The sequence below is a fragment of the Grampus griseus genome, assembly GCF_964374135.1.
Source record: "Grampus griseus genome assembly, chromosome: 20".
In the NCBI taxonomy this organism is placed as follows: Eukaryota; Metazoa; Chordata; class Mammalia; order Artiodactyla; family Delphinidae; genus Grampus; species Grampus griseus.
The window spans coordinates 9571285-9585971 of record NC_139014.1 but is presented as its reverse complement, the minus strand read 5'-3'; the positions used below and the strand labels follow the sequence as shown (position 1 = coordinate 9585971).

The following is a 14687-nucleotide window of genomic DNA, read 5'->3' as shown; positions in this document are numbered from 1 at the left end:
CCGGAGCCTGTGCTCCGCAACGGGAGAGGCCACAGCAGTGAGAGGCCCGCATACCGAAAAAAAAAAAAAAAAAAAAAAAATAAGGAGAGAAGCCAGGGTGGCCACTCTCTGTACTTGTGTTTGATATGCTGGTCCTGGCCAGAGCAGTGACACAGGAGACAAGAGGAGGGAGTAACACTCTTGTTGGTTGAAAATGACATTCCTGCATAGAAAAACAAAGGAATCCATAGACAAATTAGAAATTCGGGGGAATAAGAAAGAAATTTGGCACTATGACTAGATACAACATCAATATACAAAAAGTTACTTGAATTTCTCTACACCAAACAAGAAATTGTTAAAAAAAAAATTTTGCTATTATAAAAAATTGTACAACAGCAACAAAAATGATAAAGTGTGGAGACCCAAATTACCGAGATATACGTGGAAAACCTTTCCTGGGAGTTTAAGGGCATTTTATGATGACCCACACACGGAGATTGCTACCTCCACAGAGGGAAGCCTCAGCGTCATAAAAATGTTGGATCTCTCCCAAATTAGCGTAGAGATTATTGTAGCTCCAGCTGATTCTAAAATTTATGTGGAAAAGAAAAGCGAAGGACCAAAATCACCAAGACACCTGTGAAGAATATGAGAAGCGGTATACTTTAGCAGTTGTAAAGTCTTTTTGTAAAGTTAGAGACGTTAAAATGGCAGAGTTGAGTCAGGGAGGGAGGTACTGACCGATGGAGAGACAGCCCAGAAACAGCCACGAATGCGTGGACGTGTGGCATTACACACCATTTTTTCACATATACACGTGTCTCCTGTTTTAAATAAATGGAACTTAAAAATAATCGGAAAAAATGAAATAGAATCCCCATTTCACAGCATACTCACACCAAAAAATGGATTTAAAACTTCTCAAAAGGGCTTCCCTGGTGGCACAGTGGTTAAGAATCCTCCTGCCAACGCAGGGGACACGGGTTCAAGCTCTGATCTGGGAAAATCCTGCATACCGCGGAGCAACTAAGTCCATGCGCCACAACTACTGAGCCTGCACTCTAGAGCCCGAGAGCCACAACTACTGAGCCCGTGTGCCACAACTACTAAAACTCGCATGGCTAGAGCCCGTGCTCTGCAACAAGAGAAGCCACCGCAATGAGAAGCCCGTGCACTGCCACGAAGAGTAGCCCCCACTTACCGCGACTAGAGAAAGCCCGCGCACAGCAACGAAGACCCAACGCAGCCAAAAATAAATTAAATAAATAAATTTATTTTAAAAAAAAAACTTCTCAAAAGTAAAAACAATGCTTTTATAACAGACGTGAGCAAGTATCTTTCTGACGTTGGGTTGGGAGAAAGCACTAACCATTAAAAAAATTGATGAATTCGGCTGCATTAAAATTAAGAACTTTTGTTCATGAAAAAACAAAATTAAAAGACAGGGAGCTACAAACGAGGAGATGACACCTGGGATGCATAAACAACGAAGGATTGGGACCAAGAATATATACAAAACCACAAATCAACAAGGAAAAGAGAATAGCATATTAAATAGATAAACATTAGGAGCAGGCATTTTATAGGAGAGGAAGCTCACGTCACGGGGCGGAGGAGGAGATGGCCAGTAACCGCGTAACCTGGGAGACGCTTTCCACCTTTGTGGTCGATGAGGATTCGGAAGTCTGACGGTACCGAAGGTCACAGGGGATGGAGGTCAATGAGATTCTTTGTAAACTCCTGGTCTGAGTTGGCATAACTGCTTTGGAAAACAATCTGGTGTTCTCTGTCATATAATCTACACTTAGCAATTCTACAGAAAAGCTCTGGTATCTGTGCACCAGGAAACATACAGCAAAAAACTGTAAGCAACCCAGGTGCCCATCAACACAATGGGTACCTGAATTATATAGGCATGTGGTAGAATATTATACAGCAGTGCAGGAGAATGGATTCGCTCCATGAATGAGTCCGAATAGCATAGTGTCGAGTGAAGAAAAAGCCCCAGAAGACTGCATGCAGCATGAATTCCTATTTACAGAATTGAAAAGCAGACTGTTTGTTGTTTAGGTGTACGTATATGTGATAAAACTTAAATAAATAAAAGTGATTTTTAAAAGTAGGTAAATAATTAGAAATCAGGGCAGAACCAGAGGCAGGGACATGGGAGTGTGGGAGGAACATCGTTATGAAGAGTTTGGGATTGCATGACGTGTTCAGGGATATTAGTTATATTATTAAAAAAGAATGGAAGAAGGCCAGGCTATGGGACTACTGTAGTATTTAAATGTCTCGCAATGGTTCACAGTAGCCCTAGCTACTATATCAAGGCACAGTGCACACTTCTAAGATGAAGTTGATTATAAATCTCTGTTTCCAGTAGTTACCTTGGTGATGGCTGAGGTTGTTTTGGGTGGACTTTACTAAGGTTTGACTGGGCTGTCTTTGTTTTTATCTCATGACGTTGGCGGTGAGAGCCTCTCTCCTGAGCCTGTAGGTCGCTCTGCCGTTTTTGTGTTCCCTGTGCTTCTGCTGTTGGTTTCTCTGCAGGAATCTTTGAGCTGTTGTCAACTTTGCAAGGGTTAATACAGTTAAAAGTAGGTCACATCTGTAAGTCCGGGTAACCTGGCACAAGTAAACTGTGGTATATGGGGGCAAGGACTTGAGTTGGGAGCAGCCCCTCCTCCTGTGAGCAACGCAAGCAGACCTGGGGAGAGTGCCAGTGTCCCTCCATGTCACTCTATGAAATGTCAGTAAGCCTTAATTTCTTGGCTTTTTTAGAGTAAAATGTATTAAGAGAAGTTTTAATATTTTTTTCCTGGCACCTGACTGGATCCCCAGGTGACCCCTAAGTGGGCTTGGGCTGTCCTCTCTTCCTCGAATTCACTGTTTGAAGATTCTCAAGGGTCCAGGGAAGTATGGCTTGAACATGACAAGGGGCTGCTTGCACAGAGCCCCAGTCCTGCAACGTGCCTGGACCACTTCAGGATCTATCCACAAAATAAACACTGTAAAATATCCAGGAGGATTAAATCCTATTCTTCCGCACCTTCTTCCCCAAATTTAAGTAGTAGTGTCCCCCAAATCATGGATACAACTTTTATGATATATTTTCCTAAATTACCCGGACAAAGTGTCCACGGGCTTTTAAAATTAAACTTGCGCATTACCAGGGATTTGGGAAATCCTGTTTCAGGTATTTCTGGGTGAAATTGTTGCTTGCCCTATTTTTTTTTTTTTTTTTTTTTGTGCTGAGTCACAAGGCTTGCGGGACCTTAGTTCCCGGACCAGGGATTGAACCCTTGGCAGTGAAAGCGCCGAGTCCTAACCACTGGACCACCAGGGAGTTCCCAGTTGCCCTATTTAAGAGTGATGATTTATTAGTCTAAAAGTCTCAGCGTTTTAGATAATGATTAGAGGCTTAATTTCCACACGACTTTCCTAGGAGTATCTTAACATGAATCAGATTTTGTAAATGGGAGCTCTTTTTGTTTGCTTAACGTTTGTTGTCTTAAATAACATTAGGTTTTTTGCCTTAATTTGAGCCTTCTCCACAATTATTGCCCTTTAAAAAATAAAAGTAATGAATGGATAGAGAGTTGAGAAAACTCTAAAATGAAAAATAAAAGCCTCTCCTTCATGTAAAGACATTAATCACATGAATGGTTTTTTGATTTCCCTCCAAGAAGAATTTTTTGTGTAAATACTAGCATTTTTTTAAAATTAAACTTTTTTGCATTATGGTAAGTGCATATAACATAAAATTTACCATTTAAAAATAAATTTACCATTTTAAGTGTACAATTCAGTAGCATTAAGTACATTCACACTGTCATGCAACCATCACCACCATCCATCTCCAGAACTTTTTCAAACTGGAAGTCCGTCCCCATTAAAAACACCCCCCCCCCCCCCCGCCAGCCCCCATCCTTGGTACCCTCCATCCTACTTTTTGTCTCGGTGACTCTCACTGCTCCAGGTACTTCATGTAACACAAACACAAGTGCTTGTCCTTCTAGGACTGGCTTACTTAGTATAATGTTCTCAAGGTTTCTCTTTGTTGTAGCAGGTGTCAGAAGTCGTTTTCTTTTTAAGGCTGAGTAATATTCCACTTTATGTATAGACCACCTTCTTTATCCATTCGTCTGTCAATGGACGCTCAGATTGCTTCTACATTTTGGTTCTTGTGAATAATGCTATAAATGTGGGTGTACGAGTATCTCTGAGACTCTGCTTTCCCTTCTTTTGGGTAAATACCTGGAAGAGGAATTACTGGATTATATGGGAATTCTATTTTTAATTTTTTGAGGAACTACCATACTGTTTTCCACAGTGGCTGTACCATTTGCCATTCCCACCAACAGTGTACAGGGGTTCCAGTTTCTCAACATCTTTACCAACATGTGCCCTTTTCGTTTGTAGATACTAGGATTTTTTTGTGTGTATATGGCAAACAGGCTGCATGCTGTTTCATTTTTTAATTTGAGATAGGTCTAAGTAACTGGGTGATTGGAGGTGTTCAGGGGGAGAATAATGGATTGGTGTGGATTTTGTGTTAGGCGCTGGGTCTGTTGAGGAAGGTCGTGCACTATATACACGACTACAGTATCTTGTAGAACTAAAGATGTGCTTGCCCTTGGACCCAGAAATGTATCTTGTAGGTATATGCCTTAGAGAAACTGACATGCGCACAAGGACCATTCACCACCGCGTTTGTGATAGCAGGAAAAGGCGGGGAGGTTGGCATGCAGGAAAAGGGGGGTCGTATGGATGAACTGTGATCTGGAGCAGGGATTAAAGAGCAGTTTGTTACAGTTTATAGAGAGTGAGCTTAAACATGAGGCTGCAGTGTCCTGGTGAGTGTGGAATACAGTGAATCCATGAATGGGAACAGTGGTGACCTGGTTGGGGAGAAGGATGGAGCATGGGGGGAACAGGGTTGTGAGAGGTTGAGAGGGGAGTTCAACTATCACACCAGTACTTGACTGAAAAATCACCTAAAATGGGGTGTAGCCTTTGCTCTTCTCTATGTATTTAAGATCATAATTGTAAGTAGAGGTAGAAGCATAATGCTATCTCGCTTAATTCCTGGGGGACAAATAGTTTATCCAGAGCACGGGGACTGGCCGCAGCCTGGGGGCTCTGTGTGGCCCACCGCCGGTCTTTATGGACCCGTCCCCACCATGTAGGTGTCGCTTGGGGCGCCAGAGCTGCAGAGTTGGGCCCTTAGGCTGGGGGAGCACGTGCCCGGGGTCTCCCCAGAGCTGGCCGAGCCCCTGTGTCTCCTGGAAACCAGAGCAGAGGTTCCTACACTGAAGAGCACATGAAGCGGGTGTCGGGAAGCCCAAAATATTCTAGCCTGTTGACCATGTGATGCAGTTTGGAAGTCAGAGAAAACATTGTTCTAAACGGTGCTTGAAAACTCAGACTCCTCGGGCTGGGTTGCAGCCGAGCCCGCAACTGTGGAGAGACCGGGTCCCGGGTGCTGCAGGCGGCGTGGGAGCTTGGGCCGGGCTGTCGGGCTCCTGCTGTCTCTGCCGGGCGGGAGGCCATGTCGTCAGCTCTCCTGGGAGCTCTCGCCTTACCACGACCGCCTGTCCGTGCCCGCAGGTCACCAGGGAAGCTTCTGCATGCTGTGCGTCATGCAGAACCACATCATCCAGGCCTTCGCCAACAGTGGCAACGCCATCAAGCCCGTGTCCTTCATCCGAGACCTCAGGAGTAAGAGCGGCTTCCTTCTGGCGGGGGGCAGAAGGGAGGGCTCGGGAGACTGCACGCACAGAGTGTAGCAGACTAAGCGAGCCCTGGGGCTGGATGTGGAGGAGTCCACACCAGGTGGTGGTGGTCCCCGCCCTGAAGATCAGGCGGCTTTGGCCAGGCCGGGAGCTGTGTGTCATGGGCCTGGAGGTGGGGAGCAGGTAAGGGAGGGCTGCGGGGCCTTTTCTCAACGTCGGAGAGACCAGTGTCCATGTGCTGTGGCAGTCAGATATCTCCCTTAGCAGAAAAGATGGGCTCATTGGTTTTTGAAGCCGGTGTAAGTTGTATTGCAATGACATAGTGATAATCTGCCATGGTCTGTATTGGCTCCTGGAAAACCAGCTTTAGTTCATCAGTGGATCTCATATCCTTAATGCTTGGTGTTCATTCGTGCTTTCTGTTAAGTGTAGAGGGTTTAAGCCCTTAGGTCTCATTGAGAAGATAACTGCCGTGAGGGTGGTACCTGGGATGTAGGAAGCCAGGCAGGCTCCTTTTCCTTGCTTGGGTTTAGTCCTGGGTCTGCTAGGAGTTGGTGATGAGACCGACAGGAGTGGGACGTTTGGAGAGCAGGCAGGAGCTTTTCCCTTCCGGCCTGATGCTTCTTCCTTTCCTCCTTAGAGATCGCCCGGCATTTCCGCTTCGGGAACCAAGAGGACGCACACGAGTTTCTGCGGTACACCATTGACGCCATGCAGAAGGCCTGCTTGAGCGGCTGTGCCAAGTACGTGCTCCTCCCCCCACCCCAGGCTGCCTCTGTGGACCTTAGCCCCGTGGCCCTGAGCTGAAGCTCCAGCAAGGGGTCGCACTGCTTCCCAGGAAAGGGCTTCTCCTGCTGCAGGGCAGGTGGTGGCCATCTCTGTCCCAGCAACTCATGGAGGGAAATGCCTTTTTTTTTTAAATGTTTATTTATTTATTTTTGTCTGTGTTGGGTCTTCGTTGCTGTGTGCAGGCTTTTCTCTAGTTGCGTCAAGCGGGGGCTACTCTTCGTTGTGGTGTGCGGGCTTCTCATTGTGGTGGCTTCTCTTTGTTGTGGAGCATGGGCTCTAGGCGCGCGGGCTTCAGTAGTTGTGGCATGTGGGCTCAGTAGTTGTGGCTCGCGGGCTTAGTTGCTCCGTGGCATGTGGGATCTTCCCGGACCAGGGCTCGAACCCGTGTCCCCTGCATTGGCAGGCGAATTCTTAACCACTGTGCCACCAGGGAAGTCCTGGGAAATGCTTTAATAGATCTCTTCGAGGATCTTACGCTACTGACAGGGACTTTTCCCATCTTTTAAAAATCACCTCATTATTTTGGTACTGAGGATGGGGTGGTAGGAATTATAATGTCTTTATGGAAGAACTTGAAAGGCTGCAGGAAAACTTGAGGGTAAGGAGATTATGATTTTTGAGGTTTCACTCTGCCCAAATTTGAGAGCGTAGACAAATGCACGTGACGGATTTATGGTTGGTTGCTTAGTCTTCCCTTTTGTAAAACAGCTACTGTCAACAGTGTTTTTGTATCATTCTTGGGTTTTGGGGTTCAGAGAGAAGAAAGGAGGCAGGTAGTGCTGCCTAGGCTTGGAATAGAACTGAGTCCTGGACTCTGGAAATACAACTCAGGAGTCATATCTGGAACATCCTTTGGGAAAGTTAGTTGAGTTGTAGCCATGAGGATGGGAAACCTCTGTTTCAGCGGATGAAACTCTGATGTCATTAAACCTGACCCGTAGCCCGGTAAAGTGGTCTGTCTTTGGTGACCCTGCACTGGTTGGGAAGTGACTCTCCCCTCGGGAACACACGATGGCATTGCTTTTGCTTGTGTTAAAGGCCCTTTTTTCCCCTTAACGCCTGGGAATGTTTCTCGTGTTCTGCTTTATGTATTTGATGGTACGGTGCCCTTTCGGGTGCCGGGTTGTTGGTGTTCTCATGTCTCAGCCGCCCCCTCCCCACGGCTGCACCGCACACCCCCGCACCCCTGCTTCCTGTGCCCCTCACTCCATCTCCTTTGAGTCTCTCCTCCATGTGCCCCTCGAAGTTCAGTCTTTGTTTCTTTCCTGAGTTCAGTGAACTTTCCCTCCTTTTGGTCGTTTTATCTTAGTTTTAAGGCGTGTTCATGGTGTTCTTCCATCTCCCCACATGCTTGTTTGGGGTCTTCAGTTCAGCCTGGAGTTTGTGTCGCTGTCTTCTCCTGCTTCATGTTGCTTCCGGGGGGCTGATTCTAGTCAGGTAGGGTGTCAAGTCTCCTTCACCATTTTCTACCGCAACCGCCTTTGCTTCCGTATGTATCACGAGGATTTGGCGATTCGCTCGGCTCTTGCTTCGGGCGCCCCCTTCTGGCCACACAGCGAAGCACACGCTGGAGTGGGCAGCTTTTCCTCTGAGGGCAGAAGGGGCTTGTGGCCTCAGTATTTTTATGTTCCTTGTTCAGGACCCTGGTTTTCCCCTTCGTTCTCCTGCCCTGAATCCCCTGCTCCCCAAGGAGCCTGCCTGCCTCCTCCCGCTGAGTTGCTGCCTTGGGGGCTGCCTCCCAGCCACATCCTGTTGCCAGGACGCTTGGGAGCCTCACCTTATAGGAGGTGCCGCACAGGCCTCAGGTCCCCTCGTCCCTTCTCCTTTCCCTCCCTTCCTCTGGGACGCTCGGTGGGAGCGTCTGGGATAACTTTTTGATCTGGCTTTATTTTCCTACTTCTGGGTGATTGAATGTCTGCGCTGTCCCTGCTTCCAGCTGAACTGAGGGTGCGTCCTGTGTGGTCCTCTGGGCTCCTGTCCTGACGGGCTTCTGGTGACCCGGGGGGCGACCTGGAGTTCAGCAGCTGCATCACACCCAGAGGCTTTCAGTCTGCTCTGAGGTTATGTCCTCGCTAGTTTGGGGACCTAAAATGTCCCTTCTTTGATGAGTGGTGGTGACAGTATAGAAGGTAGCAGCTGATTTTTCTTTTCCTAACGTGCAGAATAAAAATCTGCTGACCCTTTGTTTGTCCCCCACGTGTTTTGGAGCTATACTCCTCAGTGCGTCTGGGCAGCGCAGCCATGAATAGTCGTGTGGCCTGAACAGGAGGCTGAGACCAGGGCGCCTGGCTCGCTCTGCTGGTGGTGGGAGGTGGCCGCCTGCGGAGGGAGGTGCCGGGTTAGCAGCACGCATGCCGCCGCCCGCCCCCGCCCGGGAGGCAGAAGCACCTGCAGGAGGTGGTGGGCAGGAGACTGGGGCCTGGGTGGACACGGGGAAGCTCTTCCCGGCAGGGAATGGGCCTTGCCACGTAGTGCTTTTGTGGCCCAAAAGACCAAAAGGTTAGCTGCGTTTGTGTCCTGGAGGTCTCGGGGACTCAGGACAGTTGCAGAGGAGTGGATCAGATTCGGTGGGTTGCAAGCAAAACCAGGAGCAGAGGCTAGACGTAGGGTATTGTTTCCAGAATCTTCGTTACGTGAGTCGCTGTGGGTGCAGGCGCTGCGCTAGGTGCTCTCTGGAGCTCTGCTTCGCGGCTCTGGGGCTGGGGGTTTGAATGTAGGTCTTCCGGACCCTAAAGCCCATGCCCGTGCTTACTGCTGTCCTGCTGAGAGGGTTCAGAGGGGGAGTTTGTCCCTGCTCACCCTGCGCTCCCTTTCCCAGAGGTGCGTGTGTGCGGTGCCCACGAGGGACTGTGGGGCTGAGCTGGAGCGGGGAGGGGTGGGCCGGGGGTGGGGAGACGTACAGGTCCATCCGGCCTCTTGCTCCCCGTGCCGTGGGAGGTGAGGCGGCGGCTGTGGGGAGCAGGCCTTGCGGGTCAGCGCGTGCGGAGGCCTCGGGGCGGAGCTGCCGCTGACCAGGTGGGACCTTTCCCATCCTCTCACTGAGCGGGTAACAGCACAGGGGCTGGCGGGGCTGCCGGCCTGCTTCTTGGCCCCTGTCCTCCCCCTGAAGGTCATAGCCTTTCTGTAGGTTGGATCGTCAGACGCAGGCTACGACTTTGGTCCATCAGATTTTTGGAGGCTATCTCCGATCACGAGGTAAGTGGAGAAACGTTCTCTGCCCCTTCTTGTTGGGGATTAGAGTATTAACCAGAAAGACTTGGTATTGGCACCCAGGCTGGCCCGCCAGGCCCGGGAGGCCTGCAGCCTGGCTTGTGCTCCGCAGCCCCGCCTGCTGCTTTGCTGGGGGCCCCGTTCCTGGGAGGGGGTTTGGAGCAAAGCATCAGGAGCCTGTGGATGCGGGTGGTGTTCCTTTTCCTCAGACTCCATAGTTGCTCAGATGTGGCCGCTGCCGTTGGCGTGGGAGTGAGCACCCCTGGGGCAGCTGGCCAGGCTGGGAAGGCACCTCGGGGTGTGCCCTCGTCTCCTCCTGAGCACTTCCCATCCCAAGATTTCAGGGGGCTGGTGAGCTGGTGGTCTGCCTCCAGTTCTCAGACTTGGAAACGGGGTGGTGCCCTGGAGGCCCTGCACCCACCCCACTGCCCCCCTTGTTCTCTCGCAGTGAAGTGCTCCGTGTGCAAGAGCGTCTCAGACACCTACGATCCCTACTTGGATGTGGCACTGGAGATTCGGGTATAGACCCTGTCATGCTGTTTCGTTTGCATTGGGACAGGGAGGCCAGAGGGCAAAGACCCCAAAGAACAAAAACCTATGAGGGCATGTGATCCAGGTAGATCAGGAAAGAAATACTTGGAGTCCTACATTTTCGTGTACTTCTTCCTAGCCATTTCCCTCTGCGAGTTCTATTTTTTTCAAAAAGAAGAGGGAAAATAATGCAGTTTTGTGCCCTGAGGCATGAATGGCGGCCACACTGCGTGCAGGGCTCGAGCAGGGAGGCCCGGTGTGCTGCGGGAGCCTTCACAGGCTGCGCATTCCGGAGCGGCCTTCCTTTCTCCCTGCTCGAGCTCTGCAGGAGGTGAGCTCACCTCAGCCTGAGCTCTGGACTGGACCCTCTGAGGCCTTGATAAACCCCCGGGGCTGTGATCCTCGTCAACAGAGGAGGGGTAACAGCCTGGCTCCCTGTTCCTTCGCCATGTTCTGACCCCCAGAAGGTGGCAGCTAGCAGGCCAGTTCTTATGCAAGTGAAGTGTTGTGATTTGCTGCGTCAGCCTGAAAAAGACCTTACATTTGGCATTTCTGGAGAGTCAGCCTATTTCTTCCGCTCTTTGTTCTATTCCCTGTTTTTGTCCTTCTCAGCAAGCTGCAAATATCGTGCGTGCCCTGGAACTTTTTGTGAAACCAGATGTCCTGAGTGGAGAGAATGCCTATATGTGTGCGAAGTAAGTTTCGTTTTGCTCGCGGCAAAAAGATCAAGCCGGCCAGAAAGAAAATATGTCACCTAACCTGACACGGCTGCCGTCCCCTCCCTCCCTCTAGCCCTCAGAGGTGACCACTGTCCACATTTCTTTTTTTGGCCGCGCCTCACGGCTTGCAGGATCTTAGTACTCGACCAGGGATTGAACCCAGGCTGTGGCAGTGAAAGCGCCGAGTCCTAACCCTGGACCACCAGGGAACTCCCAGTCACTGTCCACATGCTTGAGTGGTGTAGATGTGTCTTAAAACTGAAAACCTTTAAACAACACAGATGGAGGGATAGCTGTGGTTGTCATAGCTGCTGTTTATTATGTGGCACTTACTCCGTGCTGGTCCCTGTTCTGAGGGCCTCGCGTGCACTCACTCGTGAAGCAGGGACTGTTATTACCCCCATTTCACAGGAGGAGAAAACTGAGGCACAGAAGTGGAGTGACTGGACATGGCCGTCGGCTCCGGAGGCCGTCCTGCCTCCTCGAAAAGCCGTGTTCTGTGGCTTCCGTTTTTGACTTGAGTTGTCCTCGGCATTTTTCCGTTTCAGCAGTTGTGACTGACCTCGTCCGCTTTAGGGTTGTGCAGTCTCAGTGTGTGGCTGTGTTACTTTATATCCAAGTCATTTAAGAGCTGTAATCACTAATGAAAGTTTTCTCACTATGCTTTTCAGGGGGATGATTCTGTGCCTTTTTATCCCTCTCAGTTCACCTCCTTTGGCTCTAGAAGCTGTTCACTTTTGCCTCTGTCTTCTCCCCCTTCATTTCCTTGTCTTCTGGCTTTGTTTTCGGTGATTTCCTGCCTGCCTGTTTATCTCTTGGCCACATCTGCTCGAATTTGCTTTTCCTGTGTTATAGCCCAAAGTTACTTTTCCATGCATCTTCTTTAGTCTCCTCATTGGGAAAGTACTTTGTTTTTGCTTTAGAATCTCCACCTTTTCTCTAGTCCTGGTGGCCCTGCCGTAGCTTTCCTTTCCTTAAGTGGTGTTGATTGGTTTTTAGGGGTGCGGAGGGCACAGTCTCATTTAAGAAGACCCCTTATTTAAAGTGCAGTTCCTGATATTCTGCTACTGACCTAGTGTGAGGACAGCAGTCCTCAGAGCATGAGCTGATAGCTCTTCCTCTCCCCTTCCTCGCAGATGCAAGAAGAAGGTTCCGGCCAGCAAGCGGTTCACCATCCACAGGACGTCCAACGTCCTGACACTCTCACTCAAGCGCTTTGCCAACTTCAGCGGGGGGAAGATCACCAAGGTGAGCACTCACAGCGCCCAGGCTGCTTGGTCAGCGCTTTCTGAAAGATTCCAGGCTCTACTCCAGACTGAGTGGATTCAGATCCCTGGAAGACAGGGCCCAGGAGTCCACATTTTTGCAAAATCCCTAAATGATCATTATGCAGTCAAGTTCAAGAACATTTTTTTTCCCAGCATCTTCCTGTGCTTGGGGTGTTCCTGCTGTAGAAGGTCTGGGTGGCCCAAGAAATCAGTGTGATGAACACTGTGCTCCATGTCCTGTTTGTCTCTAAAGCAGGTGCAGCTGCATGCCGTGCCTTTTTGTGGAGTGTAATAATTTACTTTTTTGCACAGTGGTGTTTTAATAGAAGATGCCTTGCCTCATAAGGGCCTGGAGATGTGTTCTCGGTTGGTAGAGCCTAGCTGTGTGGTTTGGGGCGAGGCACTTGTCTGAGCTTTCAGTCTTCTCACTGGCAGTGGTAGTGGTTAGGTCAGCATTTCCCAAACTGGTGTTCTGCAGAACGGTAGTATGGTACCCTGAAAAAAAGTGTTCCGTGTTCTGTGTTCAGCCGAGTTTGGGAAACGCCAAGCCCAAGTTAAAATAGTTCTTTTTAATTGCAGACCTTCTCAGAGCCTTTATTAAGCTGTGTCGTATTTTGAATCTCCAAGAGGAATTTACTAAACTCAGTTACCGAGGGAGTCACTCATTCCTCCGTTCTAACACTTGGGCTTACATTGCACCGTGCCGTGCGAGGCACTGGGAAATCAGTGGGAGATAATCAGTGCTGAATGAGGTCGTGTCGCTTCTGCCCTGAGGATCTCACGTTCCGCCATAAAATCTCCTGGAATTAGTTTTCCATTAGGACACAGTTTGAGAAACTGGTCTGTTTGATTTTGGCCCCATGTCTAGCAAGATTGGACTGGGGCTCCTGAGCCTATTGGGTGTGTTGGCTTTTGAGATTTTGAGATTGTCAATAGACAGGAAAAGATACGTCGGTTAATATCATGACATTCTGTTGATCCAGACAAACAGGTACCAGCTGTATGAAGCCCAAGAACGGGCAGAAGTAACCACTTGCCGTAGGACTTGGAACAGTGGGTGCTTGAGATGGGGGCACTTACTGGACAGAAGCGGGTTTTCTGGGTCCGTGTCTGTCTCTTGAATGGAGTGTAGGTTACCATCAGTGTACACTGGTCAGAACTCACCAAACTGTACTCCTATTTTCACTCTGTGTAAACCGTACTTCGTTTTTTGGCCACACTGTGCGGCATGCGGGATCTTAGTTCCCAGACCAGGGATTGAACCCGTGCCCCCTGCGGTGGAAGTGTGGAGTGTTATCCACTGGACTGCCAGGGAAGTCACTGTACTTCATTTTTTTAAAAGTCTATATGTGCACAGGCAGAAATGCAAGTATGTTATATCTGTATCATTCAAAGATCATGTTTGGTAATATTTTCTTATGAAAGATTGTTGATTTCTAAAATAACTTATGTCATGACCTGCATCCTGAGCTACTCCATTAAAATTTTAACCTGCTGTTTCAATTAGCCGTGTGGAGTCAGCACCTGTTTTCCTGAAGCCCTGACTCCCAGCGCTGTCCCCCTGTACTCCCCTTGCAGTGTTCCTGCATGGTGGCAGGGAGGAGAATGAACAACTCTTCTCCTTTCACATGTGGGACCCAGGTAGTGAGAGAACTAATTGGGATGCACGGCTAAGATAGGAGACCATAAACCACTTGTCAAGACAATAAAGTAAGAGTTTCTCATAGAAATTCCATAGAGTTTACATAGAAAGACTGCACTTTTCTGCTTCTTTTCTAATCACTGACTAAGGGAGGCCCCCGCCTCAGCCTTGCTGTGTGCTCATTGCCCCACATTGTTAAAGACCAGCTGATGGAGAGGGCAAGGTGACCCTTACTCCCAATGGTGAATTGTAATTGCCTTTTCCTTGGCTTTTCAAACAGGATGTGGGATATCCGGAATTCCTGAACATCCGTCCGTATATGTCCCAGAGTAATGGTGAGCCTGTCATGTACGGACTGTATGCTGTCCTGGTCCACTCGGGCTATAGCTGCCACGCCGGGCACTATTACTGCTACGTGAAGGTCAGTGGCTCCTGTGTTGGTGTCAGGCTGTCTTAGGTGGTGGTACGCGTGCTACCTCCGGGGGGCAGGTTTGCGGTGCCTGTTTGCACAAGTCCAGATGTGACCTCTGCAGAATGTTTATTCTGTGGAAAGTGGCCGTGTTTTGTGGTTGTGTCCAGGTCCTGTTGTTGTTTCTTCGTGGAGTGCAAAGACGTGTTTTAAACCTGTCTCACCAGGATCTGTCCCACTCTTGGCCTTGCGATGAGACACTGGAGGGGGGCTGCTGCCAGTGCCCTGTCCTTAGCCCCCCTGGAGAAGTCTCAGAAGGCCAGATATTGGTGGGAGAGGCTGTGCTGAGCAGACCTGTCAAAATAGCCTTCCACAAGGAAGGCTCGCATCTTTTGGGGTGCC

At 49.4% G+C, this 14687-nt stretch overlaps 1 protein-coding gene across 1 annotated transcript in view; it reads left to right on the top strand.

The window, feature by feature from the left end:
* The window catches only part of USP36 (ubiquitin specific peptidase 36), a 34859-nt gene that overhangs the window by 6493 nt on the left and 13679 nt on the right, over positions 1–14687 (top strand). Inside the window, exons 5-11 of the mRNA XM_082680023.1 lie at positions 5593–5703; positions 6358–6460; positions 9634–9701; positions 10165–10235; positions 10860–10942; positions 12103–12214; positions 14157–14297. Coding sequence (XP_082536149.1) covers positions 5593–5703; positions 6358–6460; positions 9634–9701; positions 10165–10235; positions 10860–10942; positions 12103–12214; positions 14157–14297 — 689 coding nt within the window. The remainder of the gene's footprint in view (positions 1–5592; positions 5704–6357; positions 6461–9633; positions 9702–10164; positions 10236–10859; positions 10943–12102; positions 12215–14156; positions 14298–14687) is intronic.